Source organism: Malus domestica, chromosome 08 (genome assembly GCF_042453785.1).
Source record: "Malus domestica chromosome 08, GDT2T_hap1".
Lineage (NCBI taxonomy): Eukaryota > Viridiplantae > Streptophyta > Magnoliopsida > Rosales > Rosaceae > Malus > Malus domestica.
The window spans coordinates 5254645-5276396 of NC_091668.1; the positions used below are offsets into that span (position 1 = coordinate 5254645).

General features: G+C 36.8%; 2 protein-coding genes across 2 annotated transcripts; both read left to right on the plus strand.

The window, feature by feature from the left end:
* Window positions 1-802: 802 nt before the first annotated feature.
* On the plus strand, window positions 803-4097 carry LOC103440890 (omega-amidase, chloroplastic-like). Its single transcript, XM_008379588.4, has 10 exons — window positions 803-1156; window positions 1251-1367; window positions 1768-1992; window positions 2234-2327; window positions 2458-2532; window positions 2821-2899; window positions 3031-3046; window positions 3265-3345; window positions 3602-3684; window positions 3801-4097. Exons 1-10 carry the CDS (start codon window positions 878-880, stop codon window positions 3877-3879), a joined length of 1128 nt encoding a protein of 375 aa, XP_008377810.3. The 5' UTR covers window positions 803-877; the 3' UTR covers window positions 3880-4097.
* A 10044-nt stretch (window positions 4098-14141) lies between these two features.
* On the plus strand, window positions 14142-15491 carry LOC103440893 (protein BIG GRAIN 1-like A). The gene has a single exon (XM_008379590.4). The coding sequence runs from the start codon at window positions 14142-14144 to the stop codon at window positions 15489-15491; it is 1350 nt and encodes a 449-aa protein (XP_008377812.3).
* Window positions 15492-21752: the final 6261 nt, after the last annotated feature.

A 21752-nucleotide genomic window follows, 5' to 3' on the forward strand; every position in this document is an offset into this window, starting at 1 on the left:
AGAAGTTTTTTTGAATTTTTCGTTAATTTTTCTTTTTTTTTGCTAAGGGATTTCCAGGGCAATTAGCGATATCACACCGTAACCATTTTTGCGATGGTTTATTATTTTTATTCTATTAATATTTGACTTTTCTGTTGATTTTTTTTAATTGAATTTGCATTAAAGTGCACAATCATCATTATTCTCTATCATAGTAAAACGCCCGTTTAAATTTGAGTTTGTATTTTCATTTTACGTATATCATGCATAATTTAAAACAAGGTAATGTTAGAAAAATTAAATTTGAAAACAAAATTTGCAAACTAAATGATGTGTATGAATGAACATGTTTATCAACGTTTAAGTAATAAACCAATCATCAATTTCTATCTCCTTTAGTTTCCAAATTTTTTCTTTAAATTTAGTTTTCTTAGCATTATCCTTTAAAATATCATACTGTCAAAAAAGATAAGTGATATGTGAATAAAATCGACATTCATTGAATCAATGGGAGAACGAAATTTAGATCTTAAATTCAACATTGTAATATATATCACCAACACTAGACCAAAAATTAATTAGTCACTAACTTTGATAAATAAATGTTTGCTAAGAGATTTCTTTGTTCCAATAAATTGATCAATGAATTTCGAAAATAGGTCTAGATGTTCTTTAATTTGAAAAATACATCCTCATATTTATTTTTACTTCTTACATATTATTTGTTAATTTTTATCTTTTAATCTTTTAATTCATTCAATCCAGCGATCGAAAATAGTACGTGAGAGAACAACAATGTTAATTAGTAACAAAAGGGTGAAAAGGGAAGGAAAACAACGTTTTAATCCCCAAAAGCCAAAAAATCCAAGTCCGTAGAAATTTGGTGCTTTGAGAGAAAATGAAAGCAGCACTATCAACACTAATCAGCTCCAAGAATCTCAACCCTCACTCCTCCTCCTCCTCCTCTCTCTGCCGCTCCATTTGCCTCCGCCCGAAGCCTCTCTCCCCTCCGCCGTATTTCCTCTCTCCAATCGCACCCTCCAAAGCCCTCACCACCAACATCCGCAAGTCCCAGACCCGCTCTGCAAATTTCTCGTCGGTAATGGCGTCGGTTTACAAGCCCGAAGAAGCCAGGGTCCCGCCTGCCCTTCCCCTGCCCACTCCTCCCGTCACCAAGGCAGTCTTTCTCTTTAATCTCTGTGTGTATCCGGTGATTTCGTTGTGAATTTTTGGAGTTTTGAGGTTGAACTTGAATTGGGTCTTTTGTGCAGTTTAAGATTGGGCTGTGTCAGTTGTCTGTGACGCCGGATAAGGAGAGGAACATTGCCCATGCTCGCAAGGCCATCGAGGACGCCGCCGCAAAGGGTGCCCAGCTTGTTCTTCTACCTGTGAGTTTAACAGTTTTACTTTTTGGGACATTCATGTTGGTATGCTGTTTAAGCTTGCTGGTTCAAGTTAATTATTGGTTTATTAGGCTCCTAATTTTTGTTAAGTTTAACAATATATGTTCGGAATCGGAAATTTGGAAACTGCATTCCTCAGCTAATAGAATGTTAGATGCCCATAAGAATAGTGTAGTTTGAGTCTGCATAGTTCTTTCGAGTAACCAAAAGGTTGGTGCTTTATTGGGTTTGTTCACTTTCACCTGCTAAGTATAGATTTACCATCAAAGTGGGGGGTTGTATCGGAACAAATTTATGTTACATAAGACCAGATGGCTATAAGCTCAGATTTTAAGAAATGTTAAGATTTTTGGCATTAAGTTGTGTTTGATGCTTTGTATGTCAGGAAATTTGGAATGGTCCATATTCAAATGACAGCTTCCCGGTTTATGCTGAGGACATTGATGCAGGCGGCGATGCATCTCCTTCAACAGCCATGCTGTCTGAAGTTGCTCAACGTTTGAAGATCACCATTGTTGGTGGATCTATAGCGGAGCGTTCTGGGGATCGGTTGTACAATACTTCTTGTGTCTTTGGCACCAATGGAAAGCTGTTAGCTAAACACAGGAAGGCAATATTCTAAGCTTTAACATGAAGGGGGAACTTATAATATCAAGTTCAAGTCTTGTTATGCAAGATATTGTTTTCGTATGGTTATATGTCTATATGAAAAATTGCTCCTTCCATTTGCTTTAGAAATGTATAGACTTGATGTTTTTGAACATATAATGATTACCTTTCAAGGGAAATTATGTGTCTTAGTCTTTGTTTCTTACTGTTTTAGTAACAAAAATCATGGCATATGGTCACAGATACACCTATTTGATATCGACATCCCGGGGAAGATTACCTTCATTGAATCAAAGACCCTCACAGCAGGGCAGACTCCTACCATTGTGGATACAGGTTTGATGTTCATTCTTTGCAGTAGTTTTGTTCATTGGTTCTTTCTTTTACACAAACACCTATTCCTTTGGTGAAAGAAGTTAGTTCATTCATTATTGATGGGATGGTAACCATCAATTGGTTTTTGCAGAAGTTGGGCGTATTGGCATTGGTATCTGTTATGACATTCGGTTTCCGGAACTAGCAATGATTTATGGAGCAAGAGGTTAGCCGTTTCTTTTTCTTTCCATGAACGTGAAATTTGTTTCCACTTTCTGGGTATTTCTAAACTGATAAAATTAAGGGCTACTCTTTCTGTAGTTGGTACACCTAATCCTTTGAGATTTAATAAAATTCAAGAACATGAAATCTGCCACAGGATTCTTCTTTGCAGTTCAATTATTCTGCTTCTTGTTAAAAAGGAATGGAATTATATCTCCTTTGTTTAATCCCTTCCAAGTGAAGGACTGATTGGAAATACCGAACGATAACAGTACAACATTGTTGGCATCAGGTGCTCACTTGATATGCTATCCTGGGGCTTTTAACATGACTACTGGACCGTTGCACTGGGAATTATTGCAGAGGGCAAGGTATTAGTTACATTTTTCCCTAATTCATATTCTTTAGAATTTTTTTTTTTTTTTTACGATATGTTAAAATCAATTTGTAGTTTTTTATGTTGTCATTCTCACTGGGATTTGCCTTGCTATATCCTGTGCAGGGCTACAGATAACCAGGTGCGGTAACATATTTCCTATATGGCTATATGAGATGCACATCATGGGTTACGTTTGCTAATAAAACTTGGAGTTAGTACAATGATAGGAATTTTTGATAGATTAGATGACAAGAACCAGAGTCAAGTCACTACTTTCACTTTGTGACAATTATGCCTTGATGATCCTCCATATTAACTCTAATGACTTCTCATGGGTGATTTTCTGTGGGTTGTCAGCTGTATGTAGCAACTTGTTCCCCTGCTCGGGATGCTGGAGCCGGTTATGTGGCATGGGGACACTCCACCCTTGTTGGACCAGTAAGTGGATACGTAAATTTAGCTTTATGATGCATAGTTCCTTGTGATCTTTGCTCGAGCCATTCACCAGAAAGTTGACGCATACTGCACATCTCCTATACTCCATTTACTTGTTTAAAGTTCCCCCCTTTCTACTTTTTAGTAATAGAACGAGTGTCTGCATCTTCATTTTTGTGCCTGTTTAAGTTTTTTGGACGGCAAGTAATTTGTAGATGAATTTTTTTATGAATCTGACTAAAAGAATCAAATGTGGTAGTTTGGAGAAGTACTGGCGACAACAGAACATGAAGAGGCAATAATCATAGCAGAGATTGATTACTCAATTCTTGAGCTTAGAAGGTGATGTAGTTTCCAACCTATATTCTTCTTTTTCCTGTGCACGAATGTTTATAGTTTACCGATCAAATATTTCCCGGTACTTTATCATTAAAACAGCTCTGTTTTGAATTATTCAGGACAAACCTTCCCTTACTGAAGCAAAGACGAGGCGATCTTTACCAATTGGTAGATGTTCAGAGGTTAGATTCTCAATGATTGCAAATGGGTAGAAGATCCCTCTTATGCCTCAAGGAAGGAAAGTGTCAGCGACAAATTGCGTTTCTTATTACAAATAACGAGAGCCTGTTGTTATTATCGAAAACCGGAATTATTGTGTGTATTTAGTAACAAGGGGAAGCGAACCCTTGACAATGCATGTTGTGAACTTAAACCAGACTGGAGTTTATCAAATCTCAGTTTCAGATTGGTGTGAACCAGAGTTGGAAAACTCATTAAGATGTCTGTGGGCTTGATGCTGTAGGATTGCGAAAAATCGGTTGGATTGGGCCAAGGCCGATACATTCTACATCCATTGTTGGACCGATGGATTTCTTCCAACATTGTCAAGATAAGTATTACGAGAACAAGAGCTAGTTGATACAATATGATGCAGTATGGTCCCCTCTCGCAATTATACAATAGCGTTTACGGTATAAGAAAGAATTCCATCATCCATCGCAGTCTTGTAAAAGAGATACGACAAAGGCGGCACAGAAGAATTTTCATGTCGAAGCTTTAAACTGATGTCTTCTTTGTGTCTGGTTGAAAGGCAGGGGAGTCGAGATTTTCAGCGACATGGCAAACTGAGATGTCCTGTTAGAATATTGGAAGGAGGAGGACTGTAGGTCCTCTACTAAAGTATTGGGCCCTGGAATTGCACGTGAAGACAGAGAGAACAAGAAAGCGAGAGCGACTCCTTTAATTGCTTTTGTAAGAAATATTTAGGGATGGAAAATTTTGCCATAAAAAAATTTACCGACTGAATCATACCGGTCGGCTCATAATGGTATGGTATAATTTTGGTATTTTTTCATAATCAGTTGGTATTTTACCGAACCGCCAATTAATGACATGACTTTGATAATTGATTTTGTATGCCGGTGGTATGCCATACCTATCAATATATATATATATATATTTTTTTTTTTCTATTTAGATTTTTAGGTATTTTTTACATGTTTGACTGTTGACTCCTTAGTTTTAGGGTTTAAAAAATATATGTATATGTATATGATTCATGCCATAATAAATATAGAACATATTGTTAACAAAATTGATAGCATGATGATTACTGATACTATATATACAGGTACATATATATGATTTTGAATGTATATGTGTTGCTTATGTTTGGGATGATGGAGTCTAGCCAATTAACCGCTAGTGCACAAAATGGATTAACCCAAAATGAACCACACAATGCAACCGAACAAGCACCCCAATCTGAAAATCAAAATGAGCCCTTGGAATTGGAAGATAGAGAGGAAGAAGTGGAAACCACCGGTTGTGCCATTTACCAACCGAACCAGCTAATAATTGTGGCTGAACCGATTTTTGGTAACCGCAAGAAGACGGTTGGCTAGCGGTAATTGATTTTCGGTAATTATGTATATGTGGCTGGTAGGTGGCACAAGGAATTTGGCACGGTTTGCCAGCCGAACCTAGCCCTAGCAATATTTATGCTCGGAAAATGCTATGGAAACTATCTTTTTAACATTTTCAAAAACGCCTATGAGAACATTGAGAATAAATGTTTTCTAGAGAAGCAATCACAAAATGACCTAATAGGTTAGTTTGCGCTATACGACCTAAAAACACTTTTAACGAACAAAGTCAGTAGTGCTTTTAGTTTACAAATTACATTTTTAACTCTTACTCTTACAAAAACATTCTCTAAAAGATCCTCATATGAAACTTGATCCGGATATGGATACGTCAAGGTGGTAGTGTGATAAACCCTATAGTGTGTCGTCATATATTTTAATTTTCTCATTATCTTTACATATATAATTGGTTTATAACACCGTTACCCTAGCGTCTCCGATTTGTCTAAGTCCTCCAAGAAAGCAGGCACGTTATACAAAGAGCAAGTGGGTGCACTGCGTCAGCCCTAGTCATCACTCATCCACTCTCTCTCCTCACCCAGACATAAATGATAAATCTGAGAGAGAATAGAGAAAGAGAGACAGAAACTTGCCTGGTCAGGAAACTCGGAGAGGAAAACAAAACAAAACCCTAGGCAGTAGCAAGGACAGTAAAATATGCTGCCCTGCATGTTTTGTTGGGAAGGGAGAGAAAACAAAGAGCAAAGTTTCTCTCTTTGTTCATTATTCACTTCCTCTTCGAGATCTCCCCTCAACTGCTGCACATCATCTCTTTCCCAATATCAGTGCATGTTTGGCGTGATCGGGATAAAGTCCCTTCCATTTTATCCAAATTATCAGACCAGAAAACAAAAGCATATATACTTGCCCAAAATAAGAATAAAGTCACTTCTTCATTGTTCGTAGAAGCGCTTTTCAAAGCGATAACATTGAATACAGAGAGAATCGAACTGATGACTTCAAGTGTAAATGCACTTAATTAACCGTCCGAGCTACAAACTTCTAGCATTGCCTCATCTGTCATGTTGCAAAGATATTGTGTTCATAATCTATCAAGAGTAAATTACAAATTGAACTCAACTTATGTGAGAACTTAAAACCACCCATCGGGAAAAGGCGTGGACGGAGTCAACGAATGCCCACTGGGGGGGGGCAGATGCCCCTTGTAAAGTACTTCATTTGTTAAGATGTAGACCGGTATTTATATATATACACGCGTTATCTTTGAAGAAAATATATGTAGTCAATATTAAACATTCATTGATATACTTTATTCCCTATCCAATATTAGAGCAAGTCCACCCCTTAAAAAAATGCGCCAACACCTAGCCCATTTAATCTACTCAGTGAACAGTAATAGACCTCAATGAACAGTGATAGGCCAAAAGCATCTCCATCCCTAAAAAAATAGCCTAGTCAATTTTATAATATTATTATTATTTATTATAAAATAATAATAAAATTTATTTTTAATTTCTGACTTTATAAAAAATATTAATAATTTTTGACAGTTTATTTTATTTTTTTATATTTTTTTGGCAGAAAAATCTGGATTCAAAATTTTTTTACCGTTGGAAATCCAATGGACATAGATGAGCCACATGTCCCTATGCCGGAAACCCCATATTGTGCCTGCAAAGTGGAAAATTTCAGTGGCCTTTGATGTCAGGTTGACGCAAGCCTGACGTTAGATGGGCCGTCCCATAGCTCAGCACATTTTAGGCTGGCCTGAAGATTGGCTTGGGCTGTCAGCTGGCTTATTGGATTGGGCTAGAGTGAATCAGCTGGGTGCCGGGCCAAAAAAGGTGTTGGGAGCCGGCCTAAGCCCTCCCGCTAGACTTGCTCTTATAAAAGCAAAAGTGCTTTTGTTTTCTCATCCAAACCGAAAACCCCTCTCCCGCCTCTCATGTATTAATATTTTTCTCGTCACTTTGCCACTTTCCACTATTTTTGTAATATTAGAATTCTGATACATCATCATTTGAAATCATCACTGTTATCATATTGGATATAAGCTAGACTACGATAAAGTTTTCTTAGTTGTTTTTGAGATTGCCCCCCACTAGAAGAAATTTCTAGATTCGTCCCTGCAAAGAGTGCTAGTTTATGATAGATTGGCTAGGGTTATGTAACCACAACTGAACTGCAATGCGTTTCAATACAATGACATTATCCTACAATATGATTTTGTATTTTATGCAAGCACATATCAAATAAGAATTCGGCGCTTGCCAACCTAGACAAACACAAAACACTCCACTCCCTACCTTTGGATGGATGTTAGATTGAGATCATCTGACCATATCAATAAGGGCATCTCATAGATCCTACAGCGACCAGAGATGGACCCGCATTGTGACACACACACACACATACACGCGAACACACAAACATATTGTCATAACACTGTTCATAGTACCGTACAGAAATGAGATGTAATGATCAGGTTCGTGCCCATGCTTTCTCACGTGGTTCTACGGCTCCAAAGATGCATGTTTGGGTCCCAAAACCCTATTAATGTTTACCACCAACGTGTACATTACGCTTGCAATAGCTCTAACGTCACAGCAGACAAAAGCTGGATTCAGAAGCTGGGCTACCTGCCTGTGTTCCGTAGCCCTGATATTTTTCACTACAGCTCCTAATAAACTTATCAATGTGCTAGGCTCATGCGCCCGCGCACGAGCTGATCTTGATTGTCGGTGCATGCCAAGTTCATAATGTATTAAGAACCAAATTTAGCAGATATACACATATACGACTAGTATGTTTATTTTTCATCTAAAATATAACGAAATCTTAAAATAAACATGTATTCACAATCCCACTGCTTAAACTCGTAATGTAAAACCCTAGATCGAGACTGATACCAAAGATCTAATTAGGATATTTAATTATCTTCTCCATTCCAAAGTGAACATAATGCAATCCAATTCTATTCACAAAACGTTGGACTAGGGATTTGGGTAAAATGTTTATACACGTATGGTCAGAGAGACAAGGTAAACAAGACGTGCGCTTTGAGCCTCACTTTAAAATTAGGCCTCATATTTTCTTTATACTCATTATATATCTTAAAATTTATTTCTATCATTCTTTTTTTCAATAAATATCGTTTCTCTTAAAAAAAATAACAAAGCCAATGTAAGATAATTATGATGTGAGAGAATTTGAACCAAAAACCTTCATTTATATTAAAATAATAGCTGCTACAAAGTCTCCTAATCAACCTCTCCACTTGGGGACACAAATATTGGAAATAAAATCTCATTATTATCATATCACACCAGAGCACTTAGAAGTTTCACACAACCGTAAACACATAAAAGTATAGTGCTATGCATAATCGCATATAAAATTAACAACTTAAAAAATAAAACTTCTGATCACTTATATAGTAACTCGTGGTAAACCACCCATATTACAAGCACAAATTTTTTTTTCTCCCAATCAAAGAAACTACACTAGCGTGCATGACGTATGCATGTGAAGAAACTCAAAGACAAAAGAGTGCTCCATGTGTTTATCAAAATAAGAGTCCCCCATGTTCGCACGTGTAAAAGGGCGAGAGCATATAAAATGGTCCCCACACACACCCAATGAGTAGGGTCAGGTCCACACGAGTTACGCGTGATGCTCAAATCTGACCGTCCATTATTGGCGACCGTGTAAATTTACGTCGGAAAACTGGAACGTCAGTGGCCCAGCCAATGGTATCACAGTCCGTACTGCGTAGCTGTACGCTGATTTTAACTCTGCGTTTTGCTCCCCCCGTAAAGAAGGAAAAGAAACAGTAAAACAACATCAGAAGAACAAGGTGAAAACAAACATGCATGCTAAAAATAGAAAATGTTTTATTGCTCTCTTTATGTTGGCAAAACGGCAAAGTTTGGCAAAGTTTGGACAGTATTGTGGGTAATTTTTTGCTCAAATACCTAATTTAATTTAGTATCGTAACGTAAACACAGATGTGCATACGAATTACAAATTAAAATATGATAATAGAACGTTACTCTAGATATTAATGCACATAATATATGCTTCGTACCATTATTTGATGGATCGCGCCCACTAATCCACATACATGTAACGGTTGGGAATGTTAATTGATTTTAAAATTATATATTCACAATTTCAAGAAGAAACAACTTTTTTTTTAAAGGAATCAGTTGTTAGTTTCGTCATAGTAGTTCATCATTTGGGGATGGAGAACACTCACAAAGGCATTTCAGCCTCTTTTTAGCCACTATCTTGTAATTCACTAGTACTAGAAATCAAACTAAGGACATTCCGTGTGGAATACGGGCATGAAACTCATCATCGTAAATCTAACTCAAATGAGCTTATTGGGTGGGCGAGAATCAGTACATGAATTGATTCAATTGAATACAAACTTGGAAATTATGCATAACAAAGAAACAGCTTGGAAATTATGCAAAAGAATTAAAGTTGTAGGTCTCACTTTAAAGACACATTCAATCAAGTTCAGGGACGGTGCCCCGATAGACATATTTTTCCCAGCTTAATGCGTTGGTTCAAGTCGTTTGACCAAAGTTTCAAACATAGGCCTACGTATTTAATTTCTCTAGCACAACAATTTAGTAGTATTTTCATCTACTTACAAGTAAACATTTTAAGTTTGATGTCTGTGGATGACGAGTTCAATTTATAAATTATTATAGATGGTTTATTTTGTGGTATAACCCAAATCTCTCATTCTGTCACCGTAGACGTTACTCCGATCCTCACAAAACAGATAATTTTGTTGGTTTGGGATCACCATTTTTATATTCAAATGTGTGTGTAAATATTCTCTTCAAGATCCATGACCATCAGATCGTGAAAGTACATAAGATCATTGTCTAATTGTTGGGTGGAAGCCAGCTTACAATGTATCATATTATAAACCCTAACCCAAATGGCTGGGATACTGTTTGAAACCCGATTAAGAGACCAAATCAAAGACCTTTCTGTGTCACACTAATTTATATCATACGGTTAGGGTGCATAAAGGGGTATGGATGTTGCAGGCATCATAGCATATGTCACTGGATGGATGAACATGAATAAACAAAAATGGCAAAAACATGTGATCCTGGCTAGGGTTTCGGGGGCAGATCCTTCATTTCACATGCAGTACAAGGCATTTGGTGGGGTTTGTTTATATCTGGATATGTAACTCCAAAGCCATCCTTTTCAGCTTAGTTAATGGTTTGTTTGTTTTATCAAACTAGCAAGGAAGAATATAAGTCGTATATACACTTGCATATGATAACCCAAGCTAGCTTAGTTAACTGCTTACTTCCTGGTTCATACAATGTGGACATGGTTATTTGGTATTGGTTATTGTCAATGGTTTCTGGGTAGGATTTAATCCATTAAATGCACCAATAATCAGTGATTTTTTAGTGTAACCGTCAACCTGTCATGTAACGCTTAACTCACGTTACCATACATATATGTAAAAAAAATTTAATACCATATTGTTTGCTTTCATTACGTCAATCATTAATATTATAATTTAAGCGCATAAAATATCAACAATGTCATTTATTCATCTCATTACAACATGTGAATTAGTAATCAATGATGATAATGTGACTGTCAAGCTCAAAAACTTCTCTCATCATGTAGTATGCTACAATTGATAGTCTACTGTAAATCAATCTTACAAACAACAACAACCAAGCCTTATTCCACTAAGTGCGGTTGATTTTATAAATCTTAGAACACTACTGCGCTCAATTTTGCGCCAAGTCTTCTGTTAGCTACAAGTATTCCATATCTTTCTTATAGTCTCTTTTCAAATCTTCCTAGAACTTCCTCCATCTCTTTACTAAAAAAATAAAAATAATTTGAATTTGAGTGCAGATGAGCGCAATCTACATTAGAACAAAGCATATCTTTCTCCCACAATCATCTCATCACCTGCTTGATCCCATAACTTCTAATCTCAATATACATGGTAAACTGGCAACGAGATATGAAAACATCATGAAATGGAATCAGTTTTAACTTGTAGAAAAAGTCAACCCGTTGATTTTTTTAATTAACTTCATTAAGGCTCCAGATAGCCGTTTTCATGATTAAATTAAAGCCAATTTTTACAGGCTCCTCCAATAAATCAACCGCGGTTAAAGGTTAATTTCCCACGATTAGAAAGGCCTTCTCTACGCTTTTTTACCTTGTCATTTCCATTTTATTTTGGGTAATAGAGCTTAACAACTTTCAAATTCAAAATATAATCATAACATTAAGAAAGCAAAATGGGGTCCCCCAACTCTTATATGATTCATTAGTTATTTCCACCAGTATCTTTTGTTGGTAAATCAATCTGTTTCTCTTTGGTTTTCTTACTAAACTCTCTCTAATCCATTTTTTAATGCATGCAAACGTTCACGTTCACGGTTTAATAATTTAAGTAACATATTTGTTTGGTAAACAATTTAATTAATTAACATTTTGGTTCCACCTAAATGGTGTAATACATTGGAAAGAAAAATGGTGTAATACGACTTTATGGGATTTAAAAAAATATATTATTATTAAAGGAAACGAGGAGATTCGAAACTATTACAAAAACTCATGAGAGAAAGTTTCAAACCAAGGACACATGGTATAAACTGAACATTCTGTCCACTAAGATATTAGACTCCATGCAATATGACTTTATCTTTATGGGATTTGTTTGTACCTATGTTTAGCTTAAAAAAAATCCATAAAAATACGATTAAGTATATTAAAAAGAAACAAAACTACCAAAAATGAGGTACAAACAAACAAATAAATAAATAAAAGGATCATATTTTGTAATTTTGTTACCTCCTTCTCATCTTATTGGTATATTACGATTGCTGCCTAAAAATTAATCAATTATGCACTCATGCCAGCTCAATGCCAAACCTAAATATATAACGCACCACCACCTTCACACCTTCCTTCTTTTTAAATAAATAATTCAAATATAGCATTTTTATAAAACATTCCACGAAATACCGAATCTTGATTAATAATTATCACAACCGCTGATGAAATTAATAGTTTTGAATGGAATACGGCCTTCAGTTGGAACCTTGTTAATTTACCACCCAAAATATTGGATCATATTCATCTAGACTACCAAACATGATCACAACAATAACAATTTAAATTTTCCCTCGTGTTCAATTAAATTAGCTTATTTATATAAAGCGTTTTAACTTTTGAAAAATATTAGGCTTTAGAGATTGCAATAATCCAAACACTAATATTACGATTTAAGGATATTATTCTTCACTTATTAGTAGGAGTTTTTAAGTTTGACTTTTGTCAATATCGAATTCAATACTAATTAATTTTATTAGTACATTGTGTGATTTACCCTAAATTGCTTCCACTTAAACTTTATAACTTTGATTTTGATCTCATTATACAGGATATAACTCCGATCTTTCTAATTTCACCTCTTCAAAAGTGTGACATGTTTTTAGAACCACCGATGGTGCGGTCCGTAGATTAGCCAAATTGGCTTTAGTTTCTAGTTTCACAAGCCATTAGTTTGATGAGGCTCTAGATATTATCCGGAATGTCCTTATGAAAAATTGTAACCGTTCTCATATATGAATAAAACGCTATTGTCTCTTGAAAAAAAAAAACGAATTTGAACCACATTATTGTTAGCCAATTGTGAGGCTAAGCCACCAATTTCTCTTTAGTGTAGACAATATTGTTTGTTTAAAAAGAGTACTGACAGGAAAACCAAAATTTTTAAAACTAAATAATGTGGTTGTAGATGAATGGTTTATTAATTAAGTATTGATTACCGTGCTTATTCCTTATTGATGAGACATCATTTGGTTTAAAAAATTTAATTTCTTTAGCATTACTCTTAAAAAAAATATAAAACTTTACCTCACTCTAAACAAAAAAAGTAAAAAAATAAAAAACTTTACCTCACAACCATGGTCTAAAATATCCATAATATCCCGATATTTCCATCGAAATGTATAAAGTGTAAAATATTGTACTAATTCATTATATATTTCCGATATCATCGATGTTTTTGTACTATCGATATCGATAATATCCCGATATTTTCATCGAAATTTCCGTGTTTTTGGATTACCGATATTTCCGATATCATCAATATTTTATACTTTACTCACAACAAGATGTGGGCCCGCCAATTATTACTAGGGTTACAGCAACTGTCCTGTACAAATGCTTTGTCTGTAACATAACAGGCATTGCCCTCCTCGAAACACGATCAACGGCTTCAAATTCGAATTGGAAGGTTGATCAATCAAAAGGGTCAGACCGTCATTTCCTCGTCAAAGGAAGGGGTAATTTAGGCACATCAAAAGGCAATTTTCAAGCCACGTCATCGGATGCCAATCTGGCATTGGCTCCGATAAGGTGGACATGCACGCGCGTGTCGAGCTTTATAAACCCTACTCCCTCTCTTCCCTGTTCTTCACTCCATCTCCAAGGCGTGCCATTTCGCTCTCATTGCCCTCTCTCTCCTTTCTCTCTCTACTCTCTCTCTAAACAACAAGACAATCATCACTTGCTTCGTTTCTTCATGCGTCCTTCTCTTCATTCCCAAAAACTCAGAAATTCTCACACTTTTTAAACGCCATTATCGACGATTAGGCGAGCAGAACTACACATCAGGACTGAGTTGTTGGATTACTAATTTGGTCGCTCAGCTCAAACATTGCCCGTTCTCTCTCTCTCTCTCTCTCTCCCTAATTTTCTCGCTCATACATTTGCCCACCCTCCAATTGCGCTACAGCTTTTGATCCTCTCTCAGCCGACACAAAAAAGTCACAAAAGCTACAGATTTCTGTAGCTAAAAACCTCAAATTATACATTTCCATTTCTCAACAAACAATAATGTCGAGGTGGGAAAATACACTGAGAGAAGACAGATACAGGCACGAAAAGAAAAACCCTTCTTTCTCATCCTCTCTCCTTGACAAAATTTACCGTTCGATCGACGAGGGTTCTCCGAGAAACCGCGAGGACTCGATGTTTTACAATGATGCAATGCCCAAGAAACAGAGCAGAAGCGGCGTGAAAAGCAGCAGAACAGTCGAAGAAGACGAGATGGCGAGCCTCCGCCGAGCTTGTTTGATCGAGAAATGGATGGAAAAGAAGGTCAGTCAGAAGGTCGGAGTACAAAGAAGACAGCATTTGGGTGAATTGGACCGAAAATTAGACCGTGATCACGACCGTGATCTTGATGCTTTGTTTTTCAGCTCCACTTCCAGCTCCTCGGATTCGAGCTCCGGCGGATTCTCCTCCTCGGACGCTGAGTCCATGTTGGGGTCTAAGTCGAGATCCTCTTGTTTTGCCCCGCCGTGGCCGAAGGCGGTTCGTAACAGCGTCTCGTCCCGGTCGGTGAAAACAGAGGAAAAAACAGAGAGGAAACAGAGGGAAGTGCACATGTTTGATGACTATCATTACAGTTGCTCCTCGGAGCCGACTCCGAAGCTCGACGAAGGCATAATTAAGTCGAAATCGAGGGCGCTGAAGATTTACAACAATCTAAGGAAGGTGAAACAGCCGCTTTCGCCGGGCGGTCGGGTTGCAAATTTCCTCAATTCAATCTTCACCGCAGGGCAGACCAAGAAAACAAAGAGCACTTCATCAATTGGAGGATACGAGGAAGCGAGTGTGGAGAGGAAACTGAAATCAGGGCAAGACTCGACGTGTTCTTCGGCCTCTTCATTTTCAAGATCATGTTTGAGTAAGAACTCTCCATCTACTCGAGAAAAACTGCGAAACGGGGTTAAAAGATCGGTTCATTTCTATCCGGTGAGTGTGATCGTGGACGAAGATTGCAGGCCATGTGGGCAGAAACGCTTGTACGAAGGGGAGGATCAAACCCTAATGCCGGTCACTGTTCCGACCGCATGGAAAATTGGTCGATCTCCGGGGAGAAAAGCGGAGGAGGAGCTTAAGCTTCAAGCGTTGGAGAAAAGCAGAAGAGTTAAGGAAGCGGGCAGAGAGGTTTTGAGAGATAGCCATCGGAACCAAGTTAAGAGTGAATTAGTGAACAGAGATTATCGTGACCGCCATGATGGTGATGACGATGATGCTGCTAGTTGTTCGAGTTCGGATCTTTTCGAGCTTGATCACCTTGCAGTGATCGGAAAAGAAAGATATCTGGAAGAGCTTCCGGTGTACGAAACCACTCACGTTCGTACAAATCGCGCCATTGCTAATGGCTTAATAATGTAGTTAACGATGTAGTTTTTTTTTCACTCTTCTAAGTTTGATTACAGCATATACAAGTATAGAACTAGATTTGTTCTTGATTAGTTTTCTCTCTTTGTTTTACTAATTAATGGAATTGGTTTTACGAGGGGATACAAAATGTGGCTCTTCATGAAACAGGACCAGATGATATTCTAAACTACTCTAATTTATAATTTATGGAGTAGATGATCGACCTTAGATAAAAAGGGCCGACACACTGTATTTGCTAACTGACGTAACCCCCATCTAAGTTATAAATTCTATTCGACATGGTAGATTTTGATGAGTGGTGCACAATATTGCAGCTAATTTGTTTTTGTGTTGGGAAAAAGAAAGCTTGAAACTTGAATGATTAATAAGGTGGCAATCTGGGGATGTAAAAAAGGGAAAAAGTGAGGGAACATAGAGTTTGATTTTCTGAAAAGAAAGAGAGAAGGGGAATGGGGATGCGTTACATTCTGGATCATGATCAAACACTCAGATGGATACTGACAGAGTGCAGTGCTTGATGGGAACGGGAAAAAGGGAAGGGGAAGAAAGAAAAAGAGCAAGAGAAAAATGAAAGATTCGATGATGCTGATCACAAGCAAGCAACCAAAGCAAGAAACTGAGAAATGATATGAGATGACAAGTTCCGTTTTCTTGGTAACGTGATCAATGATACATAGTTATCAACTGTTAGATTTGATATTCGAGATAAAAAAATTTAAATCATGTGCATATATTCTCCACATTTGGTATTAAATCTAACAGGGAGTGACCATGCATTCTTTGATCGTAATATGATGAAATGAAATGAAATTTATGAAAGAAAGATGGGGTGTGATGGCAAAGGCAAAGGCAGATCTTCGCCCATGGGAATAGAGAAAGTGAAGTCCTAAAGCATTTGCTTTTGCTTCTTCTTTCTTTCTCTGGAATTGTATTTTTGTAAATGTATTTTGGATTTTTGGGAATTTGGCACCCTTGTCAGTTAAACGTTGCGTTGGCATCCCCATCTCATCATCCCAAGAAAACATAAAGACACTCGTACTGAACCCTACTTGGGTCTTTGGGTTCATGGATTCTCCATCCCCTTCAAATTTCCAACTGTGCTTTTTCCCTTTCTTACAATTTTATCTTTCCAAGTGCTTGCAAATTACAAATCATACTTTGGTTTCGTGGCACCTAGTTTTCACTTTTTATTGAAGATTATGAATTATCAATGATAGAGAAGTTGACGACAATCGAACACACGATCTTAAGTATGACAGCAACTCTTAGGAAATGCAGATAATACTAATGCACATGATTCCTAACCACTTACATTTCAAATACTTGTAAATGCTTTTAACTAACCAACACATGCTCTTCTATTTGTCGTACATAATTTGGGTATTTCTTCCCAAAACGAACCGAGGAGCAGATAAGAGATTGGGGGTGGGCAGTTGGTATCTGCGTACTGATTTTTCTAATATGATTGAGAGGAATTAATGTCACACATACGTGACCTTGTGGTTACGTGCTACATTCATACGCATATTCCTTGCATGTGCAGCTGCCAACCATCGATACTTATATCTAATTATAATCTTTTTTATTGCGAAGAACTGTGAAGATTTTTTTAGTGTGTTAGGAAAACTGTCTGGTATATTAAGTGTAATAATGTCATTGGTTAGAAACTTGAAAAAAAAATTCAACTAATTGCGTTATAACACTTAGTATACCGAGTCGTGTACTCAACACACTGAAAAATTTCTCGAAGAAGTGCCAATGCATGTAGTACATTTGTATTATTATATCAAGTACTCCGGAAATGAGGGGACACGAGGACAAGTTGTAGAGCTGATGATTTGCTGTAGCGACTAAGAAACCGATTGAACACGATTAAATTCAAATATGCTTTGATTCTTGTAATCAACATTGGAATTAAAGAAAACCCTAGAGAGAGTTGGAGGGTTCATTGTTAATTAGTAGACCTAATAATGGCCTGTTAATATATAAGATTAGTAGTACGTGATGAGCATGCAGATGCAACTTCGCGCCGTCTCAAATTCTTAATGCGAAGAATTGTGACTTGAGAAGGAATCTCTCTCTCTCTCTCTCTCTCTCTCGCTCTCTCTAAGTCAAAATCAGCTTCATCGTACGATTAACTAACTAAAAACAAGATTAAGAAACTCAACTCTATTCATTGAAGTTTTCTTTATCTAGTTAATATATTTTTTCTAAAAATATCCTTTTAAATTAAAGACTGTTTAGTTATTCATATGAATTAAAGGAATCAACGGTTCATCACTTGTTATCATAACTATTTTGTTTGACACTGTTTGGGCCCAAAATGTTATTTTTAGTTGAGCTCAAATATTATCGACCCAATGGTGTTTATTTAGAATCTTGTTGTGGGCCTGCCCTATTAAGGTTGGCCGAATCTTGCTACGAAGAGGATTGTTTCGGATAAAGGTGGAGTAGTCAAATCCTGGTATATTAAGGAGTCTTAAAGCTAAAGTACTTGGGATTAGGAGATGAACCTGGTTTGTTTGAAGGTTTGGTTCAGAGTCCAATGAAGATTAGGATTGGTTGAAGTTTAATCAGATTAGTTTGAGGAGTTCCAATCCTAATATGTTTCTAGTTCGGCCATAGGGGTTCTCGGTGCTATAAATAGAGGAGGGAGTGCATCTTTCAGTTCCCTCCAATTCAACACACAAACTGTCATGCGCAAACTCTCGCTTTGCTCGAAACGTCTCAACAACCTTGAGATTTTTATTTTCTTTTTCCCGCCGACACATTTTCAATTTGGATAAACAGCATTGTGAAGGCAACCGGTGACATCTTCAGTTTGGATAAATAGCACTAGAGCCGTAGAATCAGTTGATCAAGGAGCACTTTCAGTTTGGATAAACAACACTGCTTCTCGGCCTACTGAGAAGTGAGGTGTTACAGATTACTGGGCTCAGTGCACTGAACGCCGAGTTGTTTTATGATTGGATATTCACAAGTAAGTTTTAGAGTTCGACATTCTGACGGTCAAATTACATTCACCATCAAGACATACATCTCTTTTAAGTACTTGTGTCCGTATAATTTGGTGCCAGTTCGGCGTGCTTATACTCTTACGAATACAATCACCGTGACTGAACCCGGTGCCAACGATCCATGAACTTTGCAAGACTAGCAGCCTTGTCTTCAGGCTCTAGAACCCTGAAGGTCGAGACGTGTTTCTTCCTCGGCCGCAGTCGCAAGATTGAGAAGTCAGCAACGCGCTCAACGCAACATCAACACATTTTACTCACCGGCCGAGCTCAGCCGACGAGTTAGCATACCCCGCACATAACTGAATGACGTAATTAGCTTATTAAGTACTTGGCCTGCACGCCACGTAAGCTTGGTAGTTTTTAGGGTCAACAGACACATATGAATGTCTACACGGTTTCTAATTTTGAATATAATAATTAAGTAATGGTAAAGAGATTGAACGATGTGATTATTCTTATTGTGGAAATAATGTCACATTAGTAGGGAATGAAGACTTTCCTCCTTTTCAGAAATAAGGGAGGTATTGTCCTCCATGGAATCCTACCACACAACTAATTATGCTTTCTCAATCAGATACAAAACTATAGGTTTCCAAGGGTTGAAATTTGTCAGTAAATTAACAAGATTAAGCAAGTTGATTAACAATGTTGATGAATGAATTCAATATTGGTTATTTTAGGGTAATTTAGTAGGTGAAGGGGGGGGGGGGGGGGGGAAGTTGCCAGCAATAATTAGAAGAATAATGTGTGGTTGGATGAAGAAGGAGAATTGATACAATTGATAAACAAACCACCTAACTGCTTATAGTCGTTTACCACTTTTTGACCATCCTAAGTTTCTAGCTTCTAGGTTTACAAATCCCTGATCATGTTCATGATATTCCCCCCCCCCCCCCTCCTAACCAATTGCTCGATTTTGGTTTTTTTAACACCAAATTTAATGTATTTAAAATCATGATCGAGAACAAACTTGATCATCCCACAAAAGCAAAAGTCATGACAAATAAATGATACTAGTGTATATGCTTATTGACATCGCCTTTGCTTTTATCAATAACATATTTGAACTCAGTATGATCTCTTTAACGAAGTAAACATGTGGGCATCGCTAGACCAAAATTTATGGTGTGCAATATGAACAATGTTTAATAATCGTCAACTATCGTCTCTTAGGTTTGAACTCACGATTTTTTCAAAGTACAGATTGAGTAGTGTTATTAAGTCAAATGATGATGTTCAAATAGAATATTAATGCAAGTAATTATGTGATCCTTTTCTTTAGATTTTAATATGCTCCTTTATTGTTCACCAAGAAAAATCACTATCGGTAGCATTGTTAAATTCAGAAACTGAGCATCCTGAACTTTTTTGCTGTTTTCTGGATATTTTTGTGGCATATCTTAAGTTGAAGTTGAAGTTCATAAGTCAAATCAAGCCTGCAAAACTCTACCCTATAAATATAATTAGCTATTTAACATCCTCAAGTTAATTCGTCAATGGTGGGAAAAAGAAAAAGGAATCTAATTCTGGCCACCTTCCATTTACAATCCTCCAGCCCTAAGAAAGTTCATCAAGTAACTCTTAGCTATGGGGCCTCGACATTTCAGTGATATAAACTAGTCGCTACCTGCAACCAAAGGACTTTTCGGCCTGCAATCAATAACGAATTCAACAAACTCTTGACGAAATTCAATATACATACATACATACATACATGCATACATACATATATATATATAATATAGATTACCAAATACTGCAAATTATAATATTCTTTCTGTTAGGGAAACAACAATATAATATGTAACAAAGAAACAAAAGCCACCCACCAGAATGTATAAGAGAACTAAATTCTTAAGATTATCTGCATACAAAACATTATACACATTTACACATGAATCCTTTCTTAACAGCTACCATGTTTTATGATATCAAAAGGAAAAGATAAACAAATGCAGTGAAATATATAAGATTTCGTATATCATAAATACATTATTACTACTAGTGTTCTATCCCTACCTGTGTATTTTAATTTCTAACCGAAATGCATGATTTGTTTATCAACTGTGAAATGTATTGAACAAAACCAAGTGGAGGTGGGGAAAAGGGCGAGGACCGCCAGACTGACAGGCTGAGCCCTGCGCCCTGTAGGAGGGCCAGCTGCTCTCAATAAGATTACGATCGTTGAATGGTCCACAGTCTCCTCCTCCTCAGTCGTCACTAGATTAGGTTCCACTACTTTTATTTTTTGGCTGTTTGGGTAGTGAAAGAGTAAAAGATAACAAAGTCACGAAAGCTAATAAGCGATTGTCGATCCCGAGGTGAAAATTCCATAAGCTTAGTTGTTAGCACCATCGTCATCTCCTTTCACCTACAAAAGTGATGATCTGTGAATGTGAGAGTTGTTCTCGTAGGGCCACTTACTTGTAGTAACCGTTAGGGTTTCATCTTCGTCTCTATCCCCATATATTTGCATGCAATTAAACATATAGCACTAACAATCTAACCTATTCATTGGACACTTCATCGACTCCAATTATGTCGAAGGGTTTCGCTAGCGTCAATCTGACATAAACCTAAACCCTCAATTTGAGCAGTACGCTGCTAGCTCATCTATTGATATATAGATTTCACTCGCGTCAATCAGATCTAAACTCTAAACTCCAAGATGTAAACCCTAATCTTACAATTATCAATGTATGAATTATAGTAACACATCTCCCAAAAACGACTGACGCTAACACACTCTTTATTTCGAATCAATTTTTATGCCTTCATATTACTTTTAGGTTTATAGTAAAGTTTATGTGCTTCAAGTATATTCATAGCTACTACTAGAAGGAGCCACTAATTAATGGTGGTCCAAATTTTAACCCTTGTGCCTTTTTATTATGGGTTATCCTAGATAAACCATTTATTTAAACTAAATTTTGTAAACCATATGATGTGGTTGTTGTGATTCAATCATTACTTAAATGTTAATTAACGTGCTTATTTCCTATTAGTACACATACATGATTTGAAAATTTAATTTAAAAATTGATCTTTCTAGCATTATCCTTTAATTATAGTAAATTCCGGCTAGAGTGTAAAATTTTGGCATCCATCATATATTCATATATATAATCTGAAGTTATCATAGATTCTATCGCCTCATCCACATAATCCAAACAAAAACAAACAATTGACATCACAAATCCGCCCAAATTGTTTATTGCATGAACTAATCAACAAA